This window comes from Manis pentadactyla, chromosome 10, assembly GCF_030020395.1.
Source record: "Manis pentadactyla isolate mManPen7 chromosome 10, mManPen7.hap1, whole genome shotgun sequence".
In the NCBI taxonomy this organism is placed as follows: Eukaryota; Metazoa; Chordata; class Mammalia; order Pholidota; family Manidae; genus Manis; species Manis pentadactyla.
This window is the reverse complement of record NC_080028.1, coordinates 41,641,876-41,669,460: the sequence shown is the minus strand read 5'-3', so window position 1 is coordinate 41,669,460 and position 27,585 is coordinate 41,641,876. Positions and strand designations below refer to the sequence as shown.

Here is a 27,585-nt window from a genome sequence, read left to right as displayed (position 1 = left end):
AGCCTAAAGGAAGTTCCAAAACGTTCAACAGGCTTACATTTGAGGAAGTATACTTTCAATTATAATGAAATTAAGCAAGAACCATTAACGGACAAATAACTGGAAAATCACCAAATGCCTATAACCAAAATTTTATAATCCATTCACCAGCTGATTGGCATTGGATTGTCTCCTACATTGGCATTGGCATAAAATATATTTAATAGATAAAATTTAGTTTACTCAAAAAATCAAAAAATTTTCATCAATATCCACCCATGCCTCACCTTTTAATGTGATAATAAGCTATGGTTACTTATTACTTATATATTACTTATAAGTCACATATGTACACCACTAGGCACCAGAGTGAAAAATGGTTTACAATGGTTTAAAATTGTTTCTGTTGTTAATTGGAAGCAAGGTGATGTCTTGGGCTGGTATAAATCAGCTTGGGACTTCCCATTGTTGCCTCAGTTCAGTGAACTACTGAGGATCCTGTGAAATTTGTAATTGAGTTTTTTAATCACTTATGATACTCCTCTGGGATACTTTCATTTCTGTTTTATTTAAAGAAGATGAACAGTGGTGTGTTTTATTGCTAATAATTAGTACTTTTAAAGCTCTGGTTTCCAAAGAAAATATTTTTTTCCTTAGTTTTATTTCAATAGGTCCAATGAGTCTGTGGTAAATAGAAAATTATAAAACTGGAGCATTTTGTAAGTGTACAGATGGCAATGTGGTATCTCTTTCTTGGAACAGTTGCTTAGCTTTCATCAGATATTGCCCTGAGGTTTTTAAGTTGCCACTTTTTGCTTCACTTTACTTTAACTTAAAGAATAAATTCCTATTTTAAGGTTTTGAGTAACAGCAATTATATGAACAAAATTTCACAAAATGCACCTTATCTTGAATAGAAGATGGATATCCCTTAAAATTATTGATACCTGAGTTCTGAACTTCAAAGTGAGTATGAATTTGAGGGAACATGGAAATTCTTTACAGAAGCACAGTACATTACCTTTTCCTACAAAAAGCATTGGCAGTAAATATGCAGATTAGATACTACAATATGACCACAAAGGAAAATAACATTGTAATAAACAATAGATACAATATATCTAAGAAAATATCTCAAATGTGCATTTTCACTGAATGTCAAAATCAGAAATTAAATCAAATGCACTATAAATCCAATTCAGAGTTAAATTTGACTGCCTAATTTTCATGTTTTACAATATTTTTAAATTATAGTCACTTTATGGTTGTGTATCAACAAGTGTTGTAATCTGTTTTATTCAGACCCAGTGGCATCTAAGTTTTATTTTCTCTGATTCTCTTTATGAATTGTTACCCTGTATAAAGTGGTATGGGAAAAATATTGAGAAACTCTTCCCTATAATTCTAGAACAGTCTAGACACACAGGGTAACAGAAATTGTATGATTGACTCCTAGAACATACCTTTTAAAATCAGATTTGAGTAACGATGGGAGCCATAGTATGATCATCAATATATTTTATAATAAAACCTTGTGAAAACTTTGTAGCTTAAGACTGCAAATCTTCAATTGCCATTCTTAAAAAGTAGCTATTCACTAATAACTGATTTAGAAAACCACATTAAGCATTAAAAATCTTAGTTTTATTTTTTCCGACTGAGAAAAAGTAGTGTTTATAAGAATAGCAAGAATTTATAAATAACAAATACAAAAGATAATAAAGAGTGCTTTAGTTGCCCATTTATTTTAAAAGTCCACAGGTAATATGTATAATGAAGTAGAGCTACATGTTTAGTAACATAAAAAGGGAAGATACAATATGGAAGCAAATAGAATTCCTACATAGAGAGGATAGAGAGTAATGCAATGCTGGGGAGGAAATATTTTCCTCTGTTTCAAGATTCTTCTGACTGGTCAAATAAATTGCCATGACAGAGGTAAATAGGGGGAACTCAAATATAACTGCATATGTGTGGGGATTCCATAAAAAGATGAAGCCCCAAATCCATCAGGCAATCAAAGCTAATCTGCCATTCTTAGGTAAGGAGAAAGGGATGGAATCTGGGACTTCAGAAGGTAAGGAGATATTTCACAGGAAGATGAAAAGGAGTAAATGTTTGGAAAATAAATGTTTTCAGGGCCATACAGGAACAATGGAACATCAAGAAGAATTTTAATGAACTGATTTTTCTATATTTCTTCCTGTCTACACACCTTGCTCATATTATACTCTGGTTATCTACGGTGGTAACTCCCTTTATGGAACAGGTCCTCTAAGTTCTTGCAGGCAGTTATGGGGGATGTAAAAGGAAAAACTTGCTGAGTCTTCTGTTTCTTAAAAATAATCAGCCTAAAATAATCCTCATGCCAAAAAGGCACATTTTGGGGTGGCAAATTCTGCTCCCCATCAACATTTTTGTAGAATTCAATAGTTGTGTAAAAATATGAAAGAACTAAGAAAAAAACAATGCCTCAACTTATGTGGATACATATAAGAATCTATCTCAAAAAGGTTAATTATGACTAAAACAATATTTTTATTAAAATCATTGTTTTGTAATGATTTAATTTGTCATATATCAAGAAAATTGATAATGGTAATTATAAAAATTTCTATTTTATAAAAATAAAACTGAAGATAATAATTCCAAAACTATTATAAGTAGGATCTTTAAGTGCTAAAAATCAACACTGCCTTAGTAATTGAACATGACAAGAATTGTTAACAAACTCTAAATCATGTTTTTGAAAAATCACCCTGATATTTATTCCAAAAAAGGCAAATAATTTAGTGTATTTTTACAGGTTGAATAAAAATGATAGAAAAATTCACTTAAAATAACCCATATTATTTTATTTAAGTTATACATGCTGAGTGGATTCCTTTTGGAAGTGATGGGCAAGAATGCATATTAATCACAAGAAATATCCAAGTTCTAGAGGAAAACTAATGAGGGACATTATAATAAAGAGAACTTGGATGAGAAAGTATTTTAAATTGATTATATGTGTCATCAGCAGTTTCAAACTGGAGAAACCATTTACAAATGGATAAATTAGAGAATGTATACCTTATTCTGCTTTAGGTGAAATGTATATATGTATTTATTAGGTTAATATACATATTTGGCTACTATATACATATACTTACTATATATTCATTTGTTTACAGGTTAATTTATGCATATTTAGTTTAATTTATCTACACTTAATCTAATTTATAGCTATATATTTACACATATTTACATTCATAGATTAATCTATATCCTACCGTATTACATTCATCAGTATGTTCAATTTTTTATCTTCTTTTTCTATGTATATTTGAAAAGACCCACAAAAGGGAAATGAAGAACCAATCAAAAGACATAGAGTTTATTCTCCTAGGATTGACAGATGACCCACAATTGCAAATTGTGATTTTCCTGTTTCTATTTCTGAATTACACATTGAGCCTAATAGGGAACTTAACCATCATCCTCCTCACCCTTCTGGACCTTCGCCTCAAGACACCAATGTATTTCTTTCTGCGTAACTTCTCATTTTTGGAAATCCTATTCATTACAGTATGTATTCCAAGATACCTGATAACCATTATGACTGGAGAGAAATCCATTTCATACAATCATTGTGCAGCTCAATTATTTTTTATACTTTTACTGGGAGTTACAGAGTTTTATCTTCTAACTGCCATGTCCTATGACCGCTATGTTGCCATCTGTGCACCCTTGCATTACCCAATCATTATGAACAGCAAAGTGTGCTATCAGCTTGTACTTGGCTCTTGGATAACTGGATTCCTAATAATCTTTCCTCCAATAGCCATGGGGCTCAAGCTGGATTTCTGTGCTTCCAAAACAATTGATCACTTTATGTGTGAAACATCTCCTATCCTGCAGATATCCTGCACAGACACACATGTCCTAGAATTGATGTCTTTTATCTTAGCTGTAGTGACACTTGTGGTCACATTGGTACTAGTGATTGTGTCTTACACTTACATCATTAAGACCATTCTGAAATTCCCTTCTACACAGCAAAGGACCAAAGCATTTTCCACCTGTACTTCCCACATGATTGTTGTCTCCATTACTTATGGCAGCTGTATCTTTGTGTATATTAAGCCATCTGCCAAAGAAAGAGTGACTGTATCCAAAGGTGTGGCTTTGCTGTACACCTCAGTTGCCCCTTTACTAAATCCCTTCATTTATACCCTAAGGAACCAGCAGGTAAAAGAAGTCATCTGGGATATGTTACAAAAGATGTGGTGTTTTTCAAAGCAATAGTTGTAAAAAATGCTACAATGCATAACCTGCTGAATTGTGGTTTATAGGAAATATATATTTGGTATTTGTCCACAGTTCCTGGTGCAGGGCTCCAAAAACCCTTGGATTTTTCCTAAGAACTGAGAGTGATAAAGGTGTCTTGTGTTATTTTAATAGGGTGATTTCTGGGTATCACCTAGGAATGCAGGCTGGTTGACAGGAGAACAACCATGTGACTAATGGATTGGAACATTCAGTCCCACCCCCTGGAAGGGCTGGTGGTTGAATCAGTCAATGGCCAGTGACTTGGTCAATAATAAAGCTTCCATAAAAACTCAAGAGTGATTTGGCCATTTTTTTCCAAGTGCTACTGAGGTAGGCCCCAAGCAACATGATGACAGAAAGCTCCTTTGATCAGAAACTACCCCTATGTATCTCTTCATCTGGCTGTTGATGATCTTTTGTCATGTCTTTCGGTACACTGGTAAGCATAATTGTTTCCCTGAATTCAGTGAGCTGCTGTAGCAAATTAACTGAACCTAAAGAGGTCATTGGAACTTCCAATCTGTAGGCAGTGGGTCAGAAACACAACAATAGCCACTTTGAAGCGGGGATGGGGGCAATATTGGAGGACTGAACCCTTAACCTGTGGAATCTATACTATCTCTGGTTTGATGGAGTAAAATTTGACATAGATTATCAGATACCCTGATGGTGTGTGAGCATTGCCTGGTTTCATCTTGTGTGTATGGAATTGACCCCCAATGTTGATTGGGTTCAGGAATGTTAAAGGACAACCTTACCATAAAAGCAAAAAACAGGTTTCATGTACTTCTTCTGATAATGTTTTTCTACCTCATTACTTATCTCATATAGAAGATTCTTTCAAAGAGTCTTGTAACTTAGTTCTTACATTTTATTCTTCCTGATGACATTTGACCCTGCCACAATAATTTACTTCCTCAAGTCTGGATCTAAATTTTAAATAAGATTTCCTTATTGCATATTAGCTCTGGAAACCATGGTTTTGAATAAAATATCCCTGTGTAAGTGTAGCTTGCTACATGTAATTTGTTAATTAATTAAACATATATTTATTGTGTATTTCCCTTATTCCAGACATTGTGAAGGGCACAACCCTTACTTTTAAGCAACTTGCATTGCCTGAAAGAGACAAACACTAACCCCAGTATTGCTGCTCTTAATATAATCAATGATGCAATAATGGTCTATAAAATATTATGGGCCATGTTGGATGGCTCCTAGGTAATTTTGAAACCCACCTCCAGTGCCCTGTAGAAACATAATTTTCATCCAGTAGGCCAAAGGTGTCGGAAGTAACATGAATAGATCTCTTGGATTTAGGCATTCGTATTGGCCAGGAATTTCCAATAGTATCCTATTTAATGGTCTTAAATTGAACAAGATGCAAAATACATCTCATCTCTCCTGCTCTGTGCTCAACACTGACAACATTCTTTGGGCAGAGTCAATGATAGAGGCAATGATTTGCAACTTCTAAGACCATGACTTTGGTTGGAATCAGAGAATCTGGTTTGAATTTTCCATTACCAGTTCAGTATCACATATGACCTTTTTTTTTTTGTCTTAAGGGCAGAGAAGAAACTGGAGTCCCATTTCCCAGAGTGCCGTCTTCCTTGCATGGTTTTATATGCAATTTGCCAATAAGATAACCGTGTTCAAATGTGAAAATTGTAATAAAACAGAAACTAATATCCTCCTGTGGTGCTTTAAAACAGATTTGAGATCCATAGTGGCTTCTTAGCATTGAGACATACCCACTTTACTGCTAAGACTGTTGGTATATGCTTTCTCAGAAATTACTGAAAGTCGCTGCTATTTAGCAGTAAAAGTATTCCTGAACCATTCTGATCAATGCTTCAAACTGAAATCTTCAATGTCAGTCTCAATATTCTAACCAGTATTTATGCTTTTCTTCAATCTTTCATCATAAGCTTCTACCTAAAATTCTTATTCTGCTGCTTTGAACTACTGTTACCCCAGCTTGTAGTATTCTTAGAAGCTGTAATACAATAGGGACCTAAGTTTTAGGTTCTTCCCATTTACTTCCTTCTAGAGACCTAGGCTGATCTAATAATTAAGAAGATATAATGTTACCTGTTCATTTAGATCTCAAGTCTTTTAGTCTTTTCAAAAGAAAGGATTCAGTGAATTGACAGACTTGAAACAGCACCAGGAGGGTATTAAGCAAAGTAAATATACTGTGAGTAAAATTACAGTATTTCCAGAATCTCTCATCTGGCCATAGTGTGTCTCCATAGTAATAGGTATTTCCAGGAGGTGGAGAGAAGCAGTCCACCTCCATATCAATAGGTGATTATAAAGGGGAGCAAGGGTATATCTGGACCAGAGAGGTTTCATGGGGACCTTTTGTACCTGTGTCATGAGATTTAGAGTCAAACAGAAGTGGACAATGCCTTTTAAGCAATAAACAGGTTTCTTCCACTTTATTTCTCCCTTTGATTGATTTTGAATTCAAAGGTTATTTGCCCCAAATGAGAACATATTTTCCCCCCACCTGGTGGTACTGGGAAGGACCTCTGACCCTGAAATCTGTCTTCATGGGTGCAACACTTGGGCATGCTGCTCCGAGAGAAAGTGGGGAGATGCTCAGTAATGTCCCTGTGGATGGCGGGGAGGGGAGGCCCCAGTGGCTGCTGTGATGGGGGGTGTTGACTCACCCTTCCGTCCGGCAGTGGTGGAGGGTGCAGCTTCACCCAGGATCCCCCTATCTGTGGGACTTCCACTAGGGGAGTGCCTAGTGGGAATTAGTCCAGGGTAAAGCACCTTGTAGATGGGTGGATCCTTCCCAGAATTGGAGAAGGGTGGAGACACCGGAAGCTATGGAACTGGCCCTCTGTGAGAGAGAAGACGGCTTAGAGGCCCTGAGTGGGATTGTGGGATCATTGCTTCTAGAGGTAGTGGAAAGGGTTATCAAGGAGAGAAGTACACTTTGGCATTCCTTGGAGGAGCTGGGTAATGACTTATGGGATGTCCTTAAGAAAGAGAGAGACAGTTATTGAGAAGACAGGTCATGCTCCTGGAAGATGTATTAGCAGTGAGGAGGGGGCAGCAGGAGAATCCGCATTGCAGAAGGCCATGGGGGTGGAGGAGGAATAGTGATGCCTTCAGCCCCGAAGATGGTAGAGAAGATGTCAGGAGAGGATGAGGGGGTGGGACTGAGGGGTGATCTGTTGCCGAGGCCACTTCCTGAGACACCAGCCTCTCCTGTATTAAAGGTCAACCCAGTTGTAATTAAGAAAATAAACACTCAAAGACCCCTCCCCAGGTTGTGGAGTACTCCATGCTCCTCTCATATACCCAGGATGAGCTGGTGTACATGAGTATTCAGTTTTGGCAGAGGCCCTTGGAACCTCTGCTTACATGTCTTTCACGTGTTTGGGATATTGGGGTGGAAAACATTGTAATGCTGGATTCTGAAATGGGTAGACTGGCTTCCCTGATGACTCACTCTTCCCTCTGGCAGTGGTTGCAAAGTGCCTATCACACCTCAGGAAAAGAGATTTCTGGATTGGCAAACAGCAGCCATCAGGCAGATTGGCCTAATCAGGGTGATTTATTATACTTATCCACTAGCTGGAAAACATAGGCAGAGCTCTAGCAGGTGTTATGGGAGCTGGGCATGAAAAACATCATCTATAATATGGACCCACAAGGCTCTGATGAGGAGTTGGTCACCCCAGAAATGAGAAATCTGGTGCTGCATAAAGCTCCTCTATCTCTCTTTGGGTCCCTATGATTATTCTTGCCCCCTACATAGGGAAATCCATTAGTGAGGCTACTCATACTTTAACAGATCTGGGGGAGGTTCAAACAATAAGAGGATAGAAAGAAGTACAGACTATGATAAAAAGGAAAGCTTCAAAGGGCCCCATGAAGGTCTTGAGGACCAAGTATGGGCTGATTTGATAAAGTCGGGGTAGTTAAACAAAAGCTTGATGGGAAGCCTAATAGGATCTCATTAGAACTATGGCACCAATTAAAGCCAGAGCAGCATTTCCAGCCACTGAGGTCCAGGAGAGTGAAGCCATAGGCAAAGACCCATGTCCAGCCTGTGTCCCTGTAAAACTTCCTGGGGGACAGTACTCAGGCTCTGCTTGGGTTCTCACCCTCACTGGAGAATGATTGGGTGTTGTTGTTTGATTTGGGGGGGTCAAGACCCCAGCTTGGGGGATGTGGTAATGACAAGAGGCATGGCACAGACACCTACACTGGGGCACAGATTTAAAGCAGCACAGCATGCTTCCCACTAGCCCCTTAAATGGAGAAGTCTGTTTATTAGAGTCAGTGACACACAAAAGTGGAATACAGGAAGAACTTGCTTTTGAGCCATTGTTAGCTGAGAGTCCTTATCAGGAGGGAAAAACCCTATACCTGAAGATGCTTGGTATACCAACAATTGTAGTCATAGGAGCCTCACAATTGGAGGGCTGTGGCTTTCCGTCCTAATACTGAAACAATACTGATGGAGGACAGGGATGGGAAGAGCAGTCAGTGGGCTGAGTTGTGGGCAGTATGCTTTGTGATCACCCAGGATCCTATACTATAGTTGTCTACACTGAACGCTGGGCCATCTATCGGGGCTTGAACCTGTCGCTACTGTCATGGTACCATGCCCACTGGATGATTGGTCACTGGCCCCTTTGGGGGCAAGACTTGTGGCAAGACCTATGGGTCTCTGGTTAGACTAAGACTGTTACTGTATATAATGTGACTGGCCATTTGCCTTTGGATTCCCCAAGGAATGATGAAGCAGACACTTTGGCCCAGGTGCATTGGCTAGAAGGAAAGCCTACCTCTGATGTAGCCCAATGGTTATACAGGCCAAATATATTTGGCCTTTGCTGGTATCAGAAAGGTATCAGTATGCCATGACTTCTGTGGACAGAGCTACGGGACAGTTTGTTGCCTTTCCTGAACATTGTGAAGATCATCAAATGACCAAAAGGGGCCTAGAGCATCTCTTAACAGCCTATGGCCAGCCACAGGTGATTGACAGCAATTGAGTCACACACTTTACTGGAGAGGAGTTAGAAGAATGGGTTCAGCAATTAGAGATAAAATGGAAGATTCTTGTACCATCTAACCCTACTTGGGTAGGCATGATAGACAGGTACAAAGGTTGTTGAAATCTGGCTTGAAGTAGGGCACGAATCTTCTACAGGGCTGGTCAGTTCACTTATGCACAGTGCTATGGTGTTTGAATGAGAAGCCCTAAAAAGTATCCTTGAGACGAGTGGACATGCTAACACACATCACTGCCTCTCCTATACAACTGTATGTGCAAAAGAGGAGTTATTGAAGCCAGGATATGGTGAGCAGAGCAACATCCTTCTGCCAATCCTGGAGACTCTGTTGAGTGCATGTGGCCCTGGACATTTTGACTCATGGACCAGTGATGGCTGGCATTTCTGGTATCTTGGGGAAAAGTCCTAGAAGCTGGCCTATTGTGTGTTCCTGGAGTAACAGCAGAATGGCCCCCAAAGATCATGATAGTATACCCAAAATGTCTGGCAGGTAAGAGCGTCTTACAGGGAAGTTTTGTTTTATCTTTATAGCCAGTGCATGTACCTCCCATAGCCCTATATATTGACCCATCTGTAACTCCCACAGGGAGAGGGGTGAAGGTCTGGTACACTAGACCAGGACGAGATCCCATTCCTGCCACTGTCCTATCACAGGACCACTCTCTTGCATATATTCTACCTGATGGACAAGATTTGCCTGCTAGTGTCATTAAAACATGTATCTTATTGGCCTAAAGGTTATTTTCTTCTATAGTCCCAATGGGCTTTTTTACATCTTGTGTGTTCCTGAAAAGGCAGGAAACTAAACCATGAACTTGAGGGGTTTGAGGTGTGTTCTGTCATTGGTAGGTAGAGAGGGGGAGGTCCTTGTCCAGACTAATGCAGGACCCACTCATGTTTGCCCAGCTACCTGTCAACAGAATAATTAACAGGAGAAAAATAAATAAATTTCTGACAAATGGAGCCACATAAAAATATGAGACTTAAAGAAGTGAAGAAAGTAGACAGCTTTTGTACCTTTTAGACAAAGAAAATATGAATTTGTGAAAAACTAATGAGGAAGGTTGAACTTTGGGAGGACAGACCTCAGAAAGCAATGAGGTTTATTTGTGTTAAGCATTGTGACTATCAGATAAATGTTACAAAGAACAGTGTTTTCAATACTAAATAGCCATTGTATTCCATTTGTCTTCTTTCACCATTTTCTCTAAATCAAAACTAAAAGTTTAGAAACAATAACATTAATACTGTAATGATAAAATTAGAAAAAATGTGTTAAAATATATCTCATGGGAAACATGGTCTTTACATTTTAGATATACCAATTCTTTTCATTTATTTGAGTCCAAAGCAGTCCGCCAAAAACACTTAAAAATTCAAACAGTATTTACAAGAAGATATACACGGATTTTTTCAGACAAAATTTAACACTTCTGCGTCCACATTTAGCTACTTTATCGTCCTATTGAACAGAACAAACTGGCATTCTATTCCTCTCTGATGGATCTCACTCTATTCACCTGTACGAGTGTTTTTCTTCTTATAAATGGCAACTTTGTAAAGGTTTTTATTTTTTCAAATTTTACACTAGTGTATTAAATTTTCCCATTACTATAATTTACTTATTCATGTATTCAATACTTATTATAAGTATTATTCGCAGTGCCATATAAATTAACCAACACTAATCCCATGGAGTAATTGTGCTATCTGTGCCCTGAAGGAAATATCTAAAGATTATGAAGAATTCTCAGCAGGCTATGAGGCTATGAGATGCAAGAACACCATTCCCATAGGATCAGAGATTTATATGTGTGCCAGGGCTTTCCCCAGGCACTAAATATTTTTTTAAATAACCACTGAAAAAGAAAAATACTAACTTCAATTGTCTCCAGAAAATTCAGCATAGATTTCCCTGATACATGCTTGCCTTCCCACACACTGATGTTTTGCAATCCCATGTGTAGAAATAAGGATTTAGAGGCAAAAAAAAAAATTTAATTGGTAATAAAGACTGACAATATAAATTGGAGAATTTAGCCTGTCATAGAACAAACTGTACTTCAGGCTAAATGCAACACGATCAGTTCTCCAGTTACACCTAGCATCTCATGTCCTGTATGCAATTCTATTTCTATCGTGAAATTCGTCTTTCCTCCCCATCGTCTGTGATATCATCTAGTGGAATTTTAAAGATTTCATAATATCAAAGCATTCTACAATTCCTCTTTATCAGTGAACTATTTATGTCTATAGTTAGCCTTCCTTGCAACTTACTGTGGTCATGTAACTAAATTCTGTCCAAAGACTATAAATAGAGATTACGTGCAATTTCCAGGGATTATTCCTTGATAAATAGGGTTTGCCCTCCCTTTCTCCATTACCCTCTCATCTGCTGTAATGAAGATAGGTGGCAAGGCCCTGGGAGCCATAACTATGAGCAATTACCCTAGGGATGGGGAATCAACAAGACAAAACACACCAAGGTTCTGGACACCATTATAGGCCATACCTGCCCAGAAACACAATGACTTCATGCAAGTTTCAACATCCAAACCTCATTAATTAAATAAGTTAAAAAATTTTTGTGTTAAACCATTGAAATATTTGTCGTTCTCAAATTCTATCAAATCTATGTTAATATCAAAACCTGTTTTCTAGGACTGATATTTCAAAGTTCTTTAATTTCTTTACTGTGTCCTACAGGAAAGAATGCAGGTTCGTGCAGTTTTTATAAGAATCATTCTGGATATTTCTCCTAACTAATTTTCCAGTTCAAAAACGCCTGTTTTCTGCTTCCAAATATTGGATAGCTTGTTTCTTGAACATTAGTACTAATCATTTTAAATCATTTCTTAGTTCCTGAATGAAAATACAATTTCTAATTATTTTTCAGACTGTGTGCTAAATATATGTAGATGTACTCAGGCCTCTTCCTATTTCAGTTATTTTCATGGTTGGTCATTAAGCCTCCCTCTGGTACTCATGTGAATTTTTATTGCATACTTAAAATGGTATGCAAATGTTAAAGGCTGTGGGTGATGATTTATTCCTACAAATAAAATTTAATTTATTCTGGCACACAGGTAAAGACAGGCAACCTTTACCGAAACATGCAATATGATTGTTCAAACTTGCTCCTCACATTTTGCAAAGTGACGAATTCACTGTGCTTATTGTTAGAGTATAAGATTTCAGTGGTCTCCATTAAAAGCTTAAGTATTTTGCTCTTCCACTTTGGTAAATCATAGCTTCAAGTTTCTGTCTCCAAGACTAGGAGACTGCAGGAATTTACTCTTAAACTCTTAGATTCTTCATCAGTCAGATTCTACTTTGTACTTGTGACCTCAAGCTTCCATTGCTTGCAATTTAGGACTTTTAAAATGAGCTTAAGGAAAAACACTCAAAAATGGTCAGGCTCATTAGTTATCAATTCCCTTGTATAGAGGGTTTTTTTTCTCTTCAAGAATAGTCCTGTTTGCATTGATAAATGTGGATTCCAGTGTGTTTCTCCCCAGCCCCATGTGAGAGAGAAAAGCCATTATCCACAACTTTCTACTTGGTTGTTCCCCACCACTACATATGAAACAACAAGAGACTCTAAGAGAAAAAACATGGGGGGATCCTCTTACTAAGTATCCTTCATCCTAGACCATGGCCTCTCAAGTCCTCACTGCTGTTTTGCTCTGGTGACATAGTTTGTGTTGATGTTTCAAGGAGCAGATGGTTTATCAACAAACTCCTTTATATTGGAAAAAATTTACCCAGTTTCTACTAATGTACATATCTAAATGTCTATTTCTCTGTCTATGTTTTATTGTTCAGTAATGAGGATGTTTCATCTCCACACTTATGTATGTTATGTGGACTGTGGGTAAAATTGTAGCATTTCCAGAATATCTCGCCTGGCTTTAGTATATCTGCATATCAACAGGCGTTCAGAGCTGTAAAGAAGTATGGCTTTAGTGCATTTGCATCTTTCCTCAGGGGTGGAGAAGGTCACCTCCATATCAATGGGTGATTACCTGGGCTACAGAGGGCTTATCTGTACCTAAGAGGTGAGGGGGGGGGCGGAGCCAACATGGCGGCGTGAGTAGGACAGTGGGAATCTCCTCCCAAAAACATATATACTTTTGAAAATACAACAAACACAACTAGCCCTAAAAGAGAGACCAGAAGACGCAGGACAGTGGCCAGACTGCAGCTACACCAGCGAGAACCCAGCGACTGGTGAAAGGGGTAAGACACAAGCCCCGGCCCTGCGGGACGCGAGCGCCCCTCCCCCCAGCTCCCGGCGGGAGAACAATAGGCAGAGCGGGAGGGAGACGGAGCCCAGGACTGCCGAACACCCAGCCCCAGCCATCCGGGCCAGAGCGCAGACACAGTATATGCCCAGGGGGCCCTGGATACTGGGAGAACAGGGGGTAGACCTCAGAGCGGGTGCTGAAGCTGATGCCCCTGTGACAAAGAAAAGCGGGGGCTTTTTTGAAAGTCTTAAAGGGACAGGGACTTAACAGCTTGACGGAAACAACCCAGGTCACAGTACAGCAGCTGGAAATTACAGGGAAAACCGGATGCACTAACCCCCTGGGCAACAGCTCTGAGACCCCTCACGGAGGCAAACAGTCAAGCAGCCCCCCCATCCATCACCCCACCGGGCGCTGCGAAAGCAGAGAAGCAGCCTGAGACAAATTCCGCCCACAGAAAGGGAAATTTCTCCCTTCCGGCCGGGCAAGACACAAAGACCCACTCTACACGTAATTACCCAACACAAGCCACTAGGGGTCGCAGTTGCCCCAGTAAAGAAAGGCCAGTAGTAAGTGAAAATTTTGGCCCTCCCAGCTGACAGTCAATAGCACCTGTCAACATGAAAAGGCAAAAAATTATGATTCAGACAAGACTAACCCAGACAGCTTCGGCATCTGCTACATCTTCCCCTGAGAAGGAATCTGGGGAGATAGATTTAGCCAGTCTACCTGAAAAAGAATTCAAAACAAAAGTCATAACCATGCTGATGGACTTGCAGAGAAATATGCAAGAACTAAGGAAGGAGAATTCAGAAATAAAACAAGCTCTGGAAGGACTTCAAAACAGAATGGACGAGATGCAAGAGACCATTAATGGACTAGAAAACAGAGAACAGGAACGCAGAGAAGCTGATGCAGAGAGAGATAAAAGGATCTCCAGGAATGAAAGAATTTTAAGAGAGCTGAGTGATCAATATAAAAGAAATAATTTAAGAATCATAGGCATTCCAGAAGAAGTAGAGAGAGAAAAGGGGATAGAAAATGTCTTTGAAGAAATAATTGCTGAAAATTTCCCCAAACTAGGGGAAGAAATGGCCTCTCAGACCACAGAGGTACACAGAACTCCCATGACAAGGGATCCAAGGAGGGCAACACCAAGACACATAATAATTAAAATGGCAAAGATCAAAGACAAGGACAAAGTATTACAAGCAGCCAGAGAGAAAAAAAAGGTTACCTACAAAGGAAAACCCATCAGGCTATCATCAGACTTCTCAACAGAAACCCTACAGGCCAGAAGAGAATGGCATGATATACTTAATGCAATGAAACAGAAGGGCCTCGAACCAAGACTACTGTATCCAGCACGAATATCATTTAAATATGAAGGAGGGATTAAACAATTCCCAGACAAGCAAAAGTTGAGGGAATTTGCCTCCCACAAACCACCTCTACAGGGCATCCTACAGGGACTGCTCTAGATGGGAGCACTCCTAAAAAGAGCACACAACAAAACACCCAACATATGAAGAAGGGAGGAGGAGGAATAAGAAGGGAGAGAAATAAAGAATCATCAGATTGTGTTTATAATAGCTCAACAAGCGAGTTAAGTTAGACAGTAAGACAGTAAAGAAGCTAACCCTAAACCTTTGGTAACCACAAACTTAAAGCCTGCAATGGCAATAAATTCATACCTTTCAATAATCACCCTAAATGTAAATGGACTGAATGCACCAATCAAAAGACACAGAGTAATAGAATGGATAAAAAAGCAAGATCCATCCATATGCTGCTTACAAGAGACTCACCTCAAACCCAAAGACGCGCACAGACTTAAAGTCAAGGGATGGAAAAAGATATTTCAAGCAAACAACAGAGAGAAGAAAGCAGGTGTTGCAATTCTGGTATCAGACAAAACAGACTTCAAAATAAAGAAAGTAACAAAAGACAAAGAAGGACATTACATAATGATAAAGGGCTCAGTCCATCAAGAGGATATAACCATTATAAATATATATGCACCCAATACAGGAGCACCAACATACCTGAAACAAATATTAACAGAACTAAAGGAGGAAATAGAATGCAATGCATTCATTCTAGGAGACTTCAACACACCACTCACTCCAAAGGACAGATCCACCAGACAGAAAATAAGTAAGGACACAGAGGCACTGAACAACACACTAGAACAGATGGACCTAATAGACATCTACAGAACTCTACATCCAAAAGCAACAGGATACACGTTCTTCTCAAGTGCACATGGAACATTCTCCAGAATAGACCACATACTAGGACACAAAAAGAGCCTCAGTAAATTCCAAAAGATTGAAATCCTACCAACCAACTTTTCAGACCACAAAGGCATTAAACTAGAAATAAACTGTTCAAAGAAAGCAAAAAGGCTCACAAACACATGGAGGCTAAACAACACGCTCCTAAATAATCAATGGATCAATGACCAAATCAAAATGGAGATCCAGCAATATATGGAAACAAATGACAACAACAACACTAAGCCCCAACTTCTGTGGGACGCAGCAAAAGCAGTCTTAAGAGGAAAGTATATAGCACTCCAAGCATATTTAAAAAAGGAAGAGCAATCCCAAATGAACGGTCTAATGTCACAACTATCAAAATTGGAAAAAGAAGAAATAATGAGGCCTAAGGTCAGCAGAAGGAGGGACATAATAAAGATCAGAGAAGAAATAAATAAAATTGAGAAGAATAAAACAATAGCAAAAATCAATGAAACCAAGAGCTGGTTCTTCGAGAAAATAAACAAAATAGATAAGCCTCTAGCCAGACTTATTAAGAGGAAAAGAGAGTCAACACAAATCAACAGTATCAGAAATGAGAAAGGAAAAATCACAACAGATCCCGCAGAAATACAAAGAATTATTAGAGACTACTATGAAAACCTATATGCTAGAAAGCTGGGAAACCTAGGAGAAATGGACAACTTCCTAGAAAAATACAACCTTCCAAGATTGACCCAGGAAGAAACAGAAAATCTAAACAGACCAATTACCAGCAACGAAATTGAAGCGGTAATCAAAAAACTACCAAAGAACAAAACCCCCGGGCCAGATGGATTTACCTCGGAATTTTATCAGACATACAGGGAAGACATAATACCCATTCTCCTTAAAGTTTTCCAAGAAATAGAAGAGGAGGGGATACTCCCAAACTCATTCTATGAAGCTAACATCACCCTAATACCAAAACCAGGCAAAGACACCACCAAAAAAGAAAACTATAGACCAATATCCCTGATGAACGTAGACGCAAAAATACTCAACAAAATTTTAGCAAACCGAATTCAAAAATACATCAAAACCATCGTACACCATGACCAAGTGGGATTCATCCCAGGGATGCAAGGATGGTACAACATTCGAAAGTCCATCAATATCATCCACCACATCAACAAAAAGAAAGACAAAAACCACATGATCATCTCCATAGATGCTGAAAAAGCATTTGACAAAGTTCAACATCCATTCATGATAAAAACTCTCAGCAAAATGGGAATAGAGGGCAAGTACCTCAACATAATAAAGGCCATCTATGAAAAACCCACAGCCAACATTATATTGAATAGCGAGAAGCTGAAAGCATTTCCGTTGAGATCGGGAACTAGACAGGGATGCCCACTCTCCCCACTGTTATTTAACATTGTACTAGAGGTCCTAGCCACGGCAATCAGACAAAACAAAAAAATACAAGGAATCCAGATTGGCAAAGAAGAAGTCAAACTGTCACTATTTGCAGATGACATGATACTGTACATAAAAAACCCTAAAGAATCCACCCCAGAACTACTAGAACTGATATCGGAATACAGCAAAGTTGCAGGATACAAAATCAACACACAGAAATCTGTGGCTTTCCTATATACCAACAATGAACCAACAGAAAGAGAAATCAGGAAAACAACTCCATTCACAATTGCATCAAAAAAAATAAAATACCTAGGAATAAACCTAACCAAAGAAGTGAAAGACTTATATTCGGAAAACTACAAGTCACTCTTAAAAGAAATTAAAGGGGACACTAACAGATGGAAACGCATCCCATGCTCATGGCTAGGAAGAATTAATATCGTCAAAATGGCCATCCTGCCCAAAGCAATATACAGATTTGATGCAATCCCTATGAAACTACCAGCAACATTCTTCAATGAACTGGATCAAATAATTCAAAAATTCATATGGAACCACCAAAGACCCCGAATAGCCAAAGCAATCCTGAGAAAGAAGAATAAAGTAGGGGGGATCTCACTCCCCAACTTCAAGCTCTACTATAAAGCCATAGTAATCAAGACAATTTGGTACTGGCACAAGAACAGAGCCACAGACCAATGGAACAGACTAGAGAATCCAGACATTAACTCAGACATATATGGTCAATTAATATTTGATAAAGGAGCCATGGACATACAATGGCGAAATGACAGTCTCTTCAACAGATGGTGCTGGCAAAACTGGACAGCTACATGTAGGAGAATGAAACTGGACCATCGTCTAACCCCATATACAAAAGTAAACTCAAAATGGATCAAAGACCTGAATGTAAGTCATGAAACCATTAAACTCTTGGAAGAAAACTTAGGCACAAACCTCTTAGACATAAACATGAGTGACCTCTTCTTGAACATATCTCCCCGGGCAAGGAAAACAACAGCAAAAATGAACAAGTGGGACTATATTAAGCTGAAAAGCTTCTGTACAGCAAAAGACACCATCAATAGAACAAAAAGAAACCCTACAGTATGGGAGAATATCTTTGAAAATGACACATCCGATAAAGGCTTGACGTCCAGAATATATAAAGAGCTCACACGCCTCAACAAACAAAAAACAAATAACCCAATTAAAAAATGGGCAAAGGAACTGAACAGACGGTTCTCCAAAAAAGAAATACAGATGGCCAACAGACACATGAAAAGATGCTCCACATCGCTAATTATCAGAGAAATGCAAATTAAAACTACAATGAGGTATCACCTCACACCAGTAAGGATGGCTGCCATCCAAAAGACAAACAACAACAAATGTTGGCGAGGCTGTGGAGAAAGGGGAACCCTCCTACACTGCTGGTGGGAATGTAAACTTGTTCAACCATTGTGGAAAGCAGTATGGAGGTACATCAAAATGCTCAAAACAGACTTACCATTTGACCCAGGAATTGCACTCCTAGGAATTTACCCTAAGAATGCAGCAATCAAGTATGAGAAAGATCAGTGCACCCCTATGTTTATCGCAGCACTATTTACAATAGCCAAGAATTGGAAGCAACCTAAATGTCCATCGATAGATGAATGGATAAAGAAGATGTGGTACATATACACAATGGAATACTACTCAGCCATAAGAAAAGGGCAAATCCAACCATTTGCAGCAACATGGATGGAGCTGGAGGGTATTTTGCTCAGTGAAACAAGCCAAGCAGAGAAAGAGAAATACCAAATGATTTCACTCATCTGTGGAATATAAGAACAAAGGAAAAACTGAAGGAACAAAACAGCAGCAGAATCACAGAACTCAAGAATGGACTAACAGGTACCAAAGGGAAAGGGACTGGGGAGGATGGGTGGGTAGGGAGGGATAAGGGGGGGAGAAGTAGGGGGGTATTAAGATTAGCATCCATAGCGGGGTGGGAGAAAGGGGAGGGCTGTACAACACAGAGAAGACAAGTAGTGTTTCTACAACAGGTTGCTACGCTGATGGACAGTGACTGTAAAGGAGTATATAGGGGGGACCTGGTATAGGGGAGAGCCTAGTAAACAAAGTATTCGTAAGTATTCGTCATGTAAGTGTAGATTAATGATTAAAAAAAAAAAAATGCAGTTCCTATGTGGTGACCTCTAATGAGTTCTACACAATAATATAAAGGACATATAAAAGTGTAGGCAAAGGGTCTGTTTGTGTTTATACAGAGGATCAAAGCCTAATTTGGCTACCCCGAAAATGAACTAAGAAACGATATGAAAGAGAACTTCCAACATCAGCACTCTCGGGAAGACTCATGCCAGAAGATGATCATCAAAAAACCCCAACAAAGATCCACGCACTGCTACAGCTGTAGATGCACTCATCCCACCAGCTCCTGGACTTGCCATGGGAATGAAGGAGATATCTAAGCTGGCCTGTGCATACAGTAAAACAACAAATTTGACTGGATCTATACTGTTGGAACTCAACCAAGAATTAGGAGAAGTGCAAATTGTAGCGCTCCAAAATCTTACAACTACAGACTATTTACTGTTAAAAGAACATATGGGATGTGAACAGTGCCCAGGAATGGGTTGTTTTAATTTGTCTGATTTTTCTCAAACTATTCAAATTCAGTTAGATAATAACCATCATATCATTGATAAGTTTTCACAAATGCCTAGGGTGCCTAACTGGTTTTCTTGGTTTCACTGGAGATGGCTGGTAATTACAGGTATGCTTTGGTTATGTAACTATACTCCTATTATGTTAATGTGTGTGCGCAATTTAAGTAGTAGCTTAAAATCTATACATGCTGAAGTTACTCTACAAGAAGATATGTCAAAGAAATAATCAATCTTCCCATGTTTTCTCCCGCCTGCTACTTCTATAGCTTTTCTTCTTCCTTCCTAATTACAACGAATTCTTAAATAGAATTCGTGCCTCATATCAAATTTACCGAGTATCATAACTCCTCCAAGTGGTAAAGATACCTCAAGACAAATGCTGGGCATAGAAGCCACAGGGCATAAATATGCAAAGAAATAAAAAGCTAACCATTTCAAACAATAAGGCTTCTCTCTCACTTACCAACTTAACATTTCCCTGTGTGGCCCCGGAAGATGACTGGTTAGCCAGAGACGGGTAAGATTCCTCAAGGGAGGAACAACCTAAGACAGGCACAGTCGCTGGGGGGTCATCAGGTGAGAAATTGGGGATCAACAGAGGTGAGGCTTAGAACCTCACCCCCCCTGTTCTGAGAGAAATCTTCTGCATATGTGGATGTTTTATTGCCCTTGTCTAGCTTGGATTAACACATAGTCTACAGGCACACACCTGATCATATACATTTGCTCTCTTACAACACTAAACTATGTTTTCTACCTTTATGTTGTATCTACCTACCACTTCAGCATCTTATTAAAAATAATAAAGAGAGAAATGTGGTATCCACATATAAATCAAGTATAAAAATCAAATGTGTATTCATATTTGAACTGACTGTTTATAGTTCATAATGCATGAGCAAAACCAAAAGTTTCTGTGATGACTGCCCTTGTACTGTTCACCATGTAACTTATTCACTATGTAAGAATTTGTTCTCCATGTAAGAACTTGTTCGTTATGCTTCAGAAGATTGGAGACTGACGAAAATTAGGCTTGGGGTGGATTAATGATTGTGCATTGAGCATTGACTCCCCTATACAGAATTTTATTGTTGTTAACAACCATTTGATCAATAAAAATGAGAGATGCCCTAACAACAACAACCAAGAAAAAGTACACACTTCCAATTGTAAAATAAATAAGCAACCGGGATGTAATGTATAGCATAAGGAATATAGTCAAAATATTGTAACAACTTGGTATGGTGATAGCTGGTACTTAGAATTATCATGTATATAAATGTTGAATCACTGTGTTGTACACCTGAAACTAATGTAATGTAATACTGTGTGTCAACTACCCTTCAATAAAAAATAATTATCTAAAAAAAAAAAAAAAAAAAAAAAAGAGGTGAGGGGGGTGGTCGGTGTTGCTGCTGCTTGAGAAAGAGAAGAAAGACAGACTGGAACTGCAGTTTGTGAGAAACAAACGGGTTTTAAACTTTATTTCTCCCTTTGACTGATTTTGGTTTTTTAGGGATATTTTGCCCTGGGATTTCCTTTCCCCAGACTGACAGGACTCATATCAAATTTTTGCAGTTTTCCTTGAGACTTCCTTCCTAATAGTATACTTAAAAGAGTATTTCCTAACTTACAACAGAGTAATTTTAAAACCATTTTTCATTTTCCTAGTGGTTCAGAAAATGTTTTTCAAAATGGTCTGTCTACATCAAAAAATTTATACCATCCTCCTTTAAGGGGAAGCAATTTATGATCATAAATTCCTAAAATATCTCTCTCAACTTTATGCATTTTGCCATAATTTTCATTTCACTAAACACCCTAAACATTATTACCATCATTGTTACAGCTACTTAAATTTTAGAGCAATTAAAATGAGAAAACATTATATTTTACCATTCTTTGTTCCATTTTTGAACCCCTTCATTTTTTTACTTATATTATTTTGGTTTGCTGGAAGGAAATCCTGTAACATCTCTTGTAGGGGTAGTTTTGCTCGGAATAGATTCACTCCGTTTAAGCGTATCTGAGAAAGTTTTCATTTCACTTGCATTTTTGTCTTACAATCTAGGTTTGTTACCTGGAGGTGGATTGTGGAATTCCTCTGTTCTCTTTGAAGACCTCAGTTTAGAGACTGGATAGATAGAGAGTTAACGCTGAAAAGTGTTTTTTATTTAGCAAAGTGAAAGGAAAGTACATTCCAAAGACAGAGGAACAGGATGACCCTGAAGGTGGGTAGCAGCCACCAGGTTTTCCATTGTGTCTTTTTATGGGGGTTCATTTGGTTTTCTCGCCCCTCAACATTTTGTCATTCCCACACCATCGTTTATACCCACCTTAATTCCTCCCCTTCAGCCTCTTTCCAAAGTTTGTGTTTGTCGCTTCTCATGAGCGCCTAACCAAAATCCACAGTGGGATCAAAACTGCAATGTAAATGATATTATAATGGCCTCAGGGTTATTAGCGGACAGGATTTTCCTTAAGTGCACATGCACCAAAATTGGGAATGTCTCAGTGACCTGTATCTTTTGCTTATCAGTTTGTGTTAAACCACAGAAGAGATTGGTCTAAGGGGGACAGGACAGCATCTGGGGCAGAGACTGGATGGAGACCCTCCTGCTCATGTCGATCTAACTGCCTACTCTAACAGGTTGTCACTCAATTGTCTTTCTGCTTGTACACAGCTTCTGAGAAGCTCTTCTTGTCGCTATGTAGTGAATATGTATTTTCCTTGGCCTTCAAGAGGTTAGGGTTTTGTTGGTTTTTTGCCTTTTTTTTTAATCAGTTTATAAACTGATATTCCTAATTTTTTTTCATTTTCTTAATGTGTTCTCTGAGCTTTCTCAATCTGCTCTTTAGAATTTATCAACAATTTTGAAACATTTTTAGCCAGTTTACAAACCCACACTGACACACACACACAATTTGGAATCAGAAGTGCTCCATCAATAGGTAAGTGAGTGAAATGACAATAAGGACTATAAAGGAGAAGGGGTTCATCTGTAGTCTTAGAGCTCTGGGGATTCTAGTAGCAAGGAACCAGTCACAACAAAAACCAACAAAAAAATCCCAGTGCAGTCAGAGAAACCCACATTATAATGTGTCATTTAACCAGGACAAATAGATTATATAAATAAAAGGTAGTGGTAACCTGTGCTAAATATTACTGAGATTCATTTCAATGACAATAAAAGATGACACAAGAATTTGGAAAGGTGGAGTTTGAATGAGCTGCTGACTAAGTGAACTGGTGGATTACAGGGCAAAGAAAAGAGTGTTGAGCAGAAAATGTGAAGTAAAAAAGTAGAGATGGTAATAATAGCTAAATGTAGACAAAGCTGAAGCATTGAAAATTCAAATTACAAATAAAGCAGATCACATTTATTAGGAATAGAATATTTTGAGTATTCTGATCACAGTGGAAAATCTAATTCAGCTTTCAGCAGTATATTTAGTGGGTGGCCAACAAATATCTCCTCTCTTAGTATCCCTTTTCTTGTCTCGCCTACCTCACTAGAGCAAAAAATCTAAAAGCATTTCAGGGAAGCATTTCCACAATTCTGTGGAAGTTCTCTCAAGAATGAGCTGTATGTGCATTTAAAAAGTTGTGTTGCTTATTAAAGACACAATCTTAAAAACAAAAAATTGAAATAGTAAACTATCCATGGATTCATGATTCAGAGGCCAACAGTAGCAGTTCTAACAGGCATCCTGAAGGCTAATAACATCAGAAAAACCTATGGAGTCAAAAATAATTCTAAATTAATTATCATTGCCCATATAGATACTTCAGATTAGTTTACAAAGGTTTCTACAATTTGTCCCTGGCTTATCACCATGTACAATCTGTTTCCAATATAACACTACATTTTGTATCATTCTCAACATTCTAAAAATATTCTTCCCACTCTGGCTTTAAAAATTCCCTCAATTTTGGAATTATTAGCCATAGCAAATCTGTTAATACATTTCTCAAAATTGTGTAAACATACAATCATCTCTATCAAGTATCTGTAGATATCATCAATTAAGAGACACTTTTCTTCCTCATTTGTTACTGAGGGTTTTTTTGCATCTTTCAAATATTGATACTTATCTGTCACTTACCTTTTATATTTATGAGTATGTCATCAGTTATAATAAACTCGAAACTTAAACAACTGGGAATATTCTCTTTTAATTTAAATTCTGAAACATATTCACAACTATACTAATACACATATTTAAATGATAATAATAATTACTACTTATTGATAGCTCATTATTCTATGTGCTGTTATGATTTTGTTCCCACTTTCTATAAATTTAAGATGTCTTGCAAGTTTTATAAATGAGGAATTATTCACTCAGAGGATACAGAAACCTCAGATTTTCAACCATTTTTCTTCTTTAGAACCCAAATTTTAAATCTATAAGGAGGAAATGAAGTTTCCTGTCTTCCATCTAACATTTTGAATTCATTTCAATTTTCTGATACTTCTTTCTCAATAAATGTTGTGCTAAGTCCCCCACGTGGAGATATTGTGTGACGATCAGTAAAAATTTATCTCTACTAGTCAAATTAATTTATTTCCTATTACTAAAAATTATAGTTGATAAAATTTAAAATTTTTTTGGTATCATAAATCCTTGCTTTAACTTTTGACTTCATGAGACAATATACAAACACATATACTGCCAAAACATTTAGATATTTCATGTGCTAGATGGAATGGATAGAACAGAAATTTTCACCAATAAATTCATACTTTCATATGTTTTGGGAAGTTTTTGCTTTGTAGTGAACTATTTATTTTCTATGAAGCTTAACCTGAAATGATTTTGTTCAGGTATAAAATAATTGCTATTTTCAAAGTAGTCTAAACCTTCAGAATTTGATAGACAGAAAATAGTTTATTTTCTACCCAATTACAGAAAAAGAATTTATCTAAAATGTCTAACATTAACCTCTTCACTATTCTTTGATAGCATCTATGTATATAAACATTCATGTATGCATATATGCTATCTATTTGTCTACATATATGACATCTGTTAGCTGTCTTGATGAATCAATTACACTCAAGGCCTGTACAGCCTTGACTGCTCGCTTAGCAGCAGTATAAAGCAGCGGCACATGCTTCATCCCAGTCCAACCTGATGCCGTTTCGTACACAGTAGTATAAGGGCTTCAGAATTTGTGCCAAGTGTGGGATAAACACTCTCCAGTAGCCCAAAAGGTCCAAAATCTCTTGTAATACTGCCACAGTGGTAGGGGTAGGGAAAGCCTGGACCTCGTCTATGACTGCTTCTGGGATAACATTAGTTTGCCAGGTTGGACAGACAACCACCAAGAATTTACTGACAAACCAGGTCCTTGGTGATGCTCACAGCCCATCCTTTCTCATCTAGAAGTTGCAGCAATCTAGGAACTGACAATTCTAAATCTGCAAGAGAATCAGACATGAGTATGATATTATCAATGCAGTGATATAGCCACACCGTTTGTAGTATCTTCCATGTGGCCAAGTCCTGGACTACAAGTCAGTGACAACTGATGAGACTGTGGAGTTATCCCTGTGGAAGGAGAGCGTATGTGCACTTCCGGCCTTCAGACATGAAGGCAAACTGCTCCTGACTTTCCTGTGCTATGGCAATAGAGAAGAAGGCATATGCAAAGTCCACAACATAATGGTAAGTCACTAGTTCATGACCAAGGGTGTCCATAAGGGCTGCTATAGAGGGACAGCAACGTGCAAAGGGGATGTGACTTTTTCAGTTCCCTGTAATCCATGTTCATATGCCAAGAGTCATCTGACTTTTTCACTGGCCACACTGGGGAATTAAGACTAGGAGTGGGCTTTATGATGCCCACCTTCTCCAAGTCCTATAGAGTTTCTCCAATTTCCTTGTGTCACCAGGCAATTTATACTGCTCAGTATTTGTCACCTGGTAAGGTACAGACAGAGCTACAGGTGGGTGTTGAGCATGTTCCCTCAGAACTGCCTTTACCACATGTTTTCAGCCTGAACTCACCTTTAATGGTCTGTAACCACAGGCCCTGCAGGGGATTTACCCTCAAAAGATATTCAGGGACGGGAGAAATGTACACAGTATATTCCTTGTGGGTAAACGCCATATTCCCAATGGGATTTGGGCTGTCTTCACTCTAATTGCCTTACCCCCATAGCCATCTATCACAGCAGGGGTCTCAGGAAAATGCTCAGGGTTGTCATAAATCACAGAATATTCATCTCCTGTGTCCACCAGTGCCAGGACACATTGTACATTCACAGTGAACCAATGAATTGCTAATTCTTGAGGTGGCCTCCAGTCCCCACCACGTCCCCAAAGTGGGGGACTTGACACAACCTCAGTAAAACTGTGATGTTAGAGCCCAGGTAAAGCCTGAGTACTGTCCCCCAGGAAGTTTTGCAGGGACACAGGTCAGACACGGGGCTTTGCCTCTGCTTCTGTGTCCTGGACCTCAGTGGCTGGAACCGCTGCTGTGGCTTTAATTGATGCCACAGTTCAAACAAGATCCTATTGGGCTGCTCATCACGTGTTTCTTTCACTACCCCAGCCTTTATCATATCAACCCACATCTGGGTCCTCAAGACCTTCATGGGGCCCTTTGCACCTCTCTTTTCAGTTGTAGCCTGTACTTCCTTCCATGCTCTTACTGTTTCAAACTCCCCAGATCTGCTAAACTACGAGTAGCCCCACTTATGGGTTCCCCTATGTGAGGGACAAGAATAGTCACTAGGGGCCCAAAGAGAGAGCGGGGAGATGTATGGAGTGCCAGAAATCTCATTTCTTCAGTGGACAACTCCTCATTGGGGTATTCTGGTCCATATTATAGTTGATATTCTTTATGCCCATCGCCCAAAACATCTGCTGGCACTCTGCATACATTTTTCACCTAGCCAATAAGTATAGTAAATCACCCTGATTAGGCCAAACAGCCCTGATGGGCTGTCAGCCAATCCAGAAGAGCTTGATTCCCTGAGGTGTGGTGGGCACTTTGCAACCACGGCCACAGGGAAGAGTGAGATACAAGGGAAACCAGTCTACCCATTTCAAAACCCAACAAAACAATCTTTTCCATCCCCATATCCCAAAGACTCAAAAGCCACGTGGGCAGACGTTCTGAAGGCTTCTGCAAAACTGGATGCCTATGGACACCAGCTTACCCTGGTTATAGGGGTGGAGCATGGAGTGCTCTTCCCCGAATTAGCCCATGGTCTTTGCATTTTTATTTTCTTAATTACAACAGGGCAGGCCTTTAATATGGGCGATGCTGGTTCCTTGGGTGGTGGCCTTAGCAACATATTCACCCTCAGCCCTATACCCTCATCCTCTCCCGACATCTCCTCTACCATCTCCAGGGCTGAAGGCACCGCTCTTTCCTCGCCCTCCCCTAGGCCTCTTGCTGGCTCCTCCCTTGCTGCTAATGTATCTCTGAAGAGCATGACCTCTCTTCTCTATAACTGTCTCTCTTTCTTAAGGCCATCCCATAGGTCATCTTCCATCTCCTCCAAGTGACACTAAGTGTGTCTCTTCTTGATAACTCCTTCCACTATCTCGATTATCAGACATCCCACAATCCTGGTTGCCATGCAGCCACTCAGTACCTCTAAGCAGTCTTCTATCTCACATGGGGCTAATTCTACTGCTT

At 38.9% G+C, this 27,585-nt stretch overlaps 1 protein-coding gene across 1 annotated transcript; it reads left to right on the top strand.

Annotated features, from left to right (window-relative positions):
- The first annotated feature begins 3,324 nt into the window (after positions 1-3,324).
- On the top strand, positions 3,325-4,266 carry LOC130679037 (olfactory receptor 6C6). Its single transcript, XM_057486746.1, has one exon. It carries the CDS (start codon positions 3,328-3,330, stop codon positions 4,264-4,266), a length of 939 nt encoding a protein of 312 aa, XP_057342729.1. The 5' UTR covers positions 3,325-3,327.
- Positions 4,267-27,585: the final 23,319 nt, after the last annotated feature.

Excerpts from the sequence above, each read along its gene's own strand:
- LOC130679037 (XM_057486746.1), top strand. The coding sequence starts at position 3,328 with ATGAAGAACCAATCAAAAGACATAGAGTTTATTCTCCTAGGATTGACA.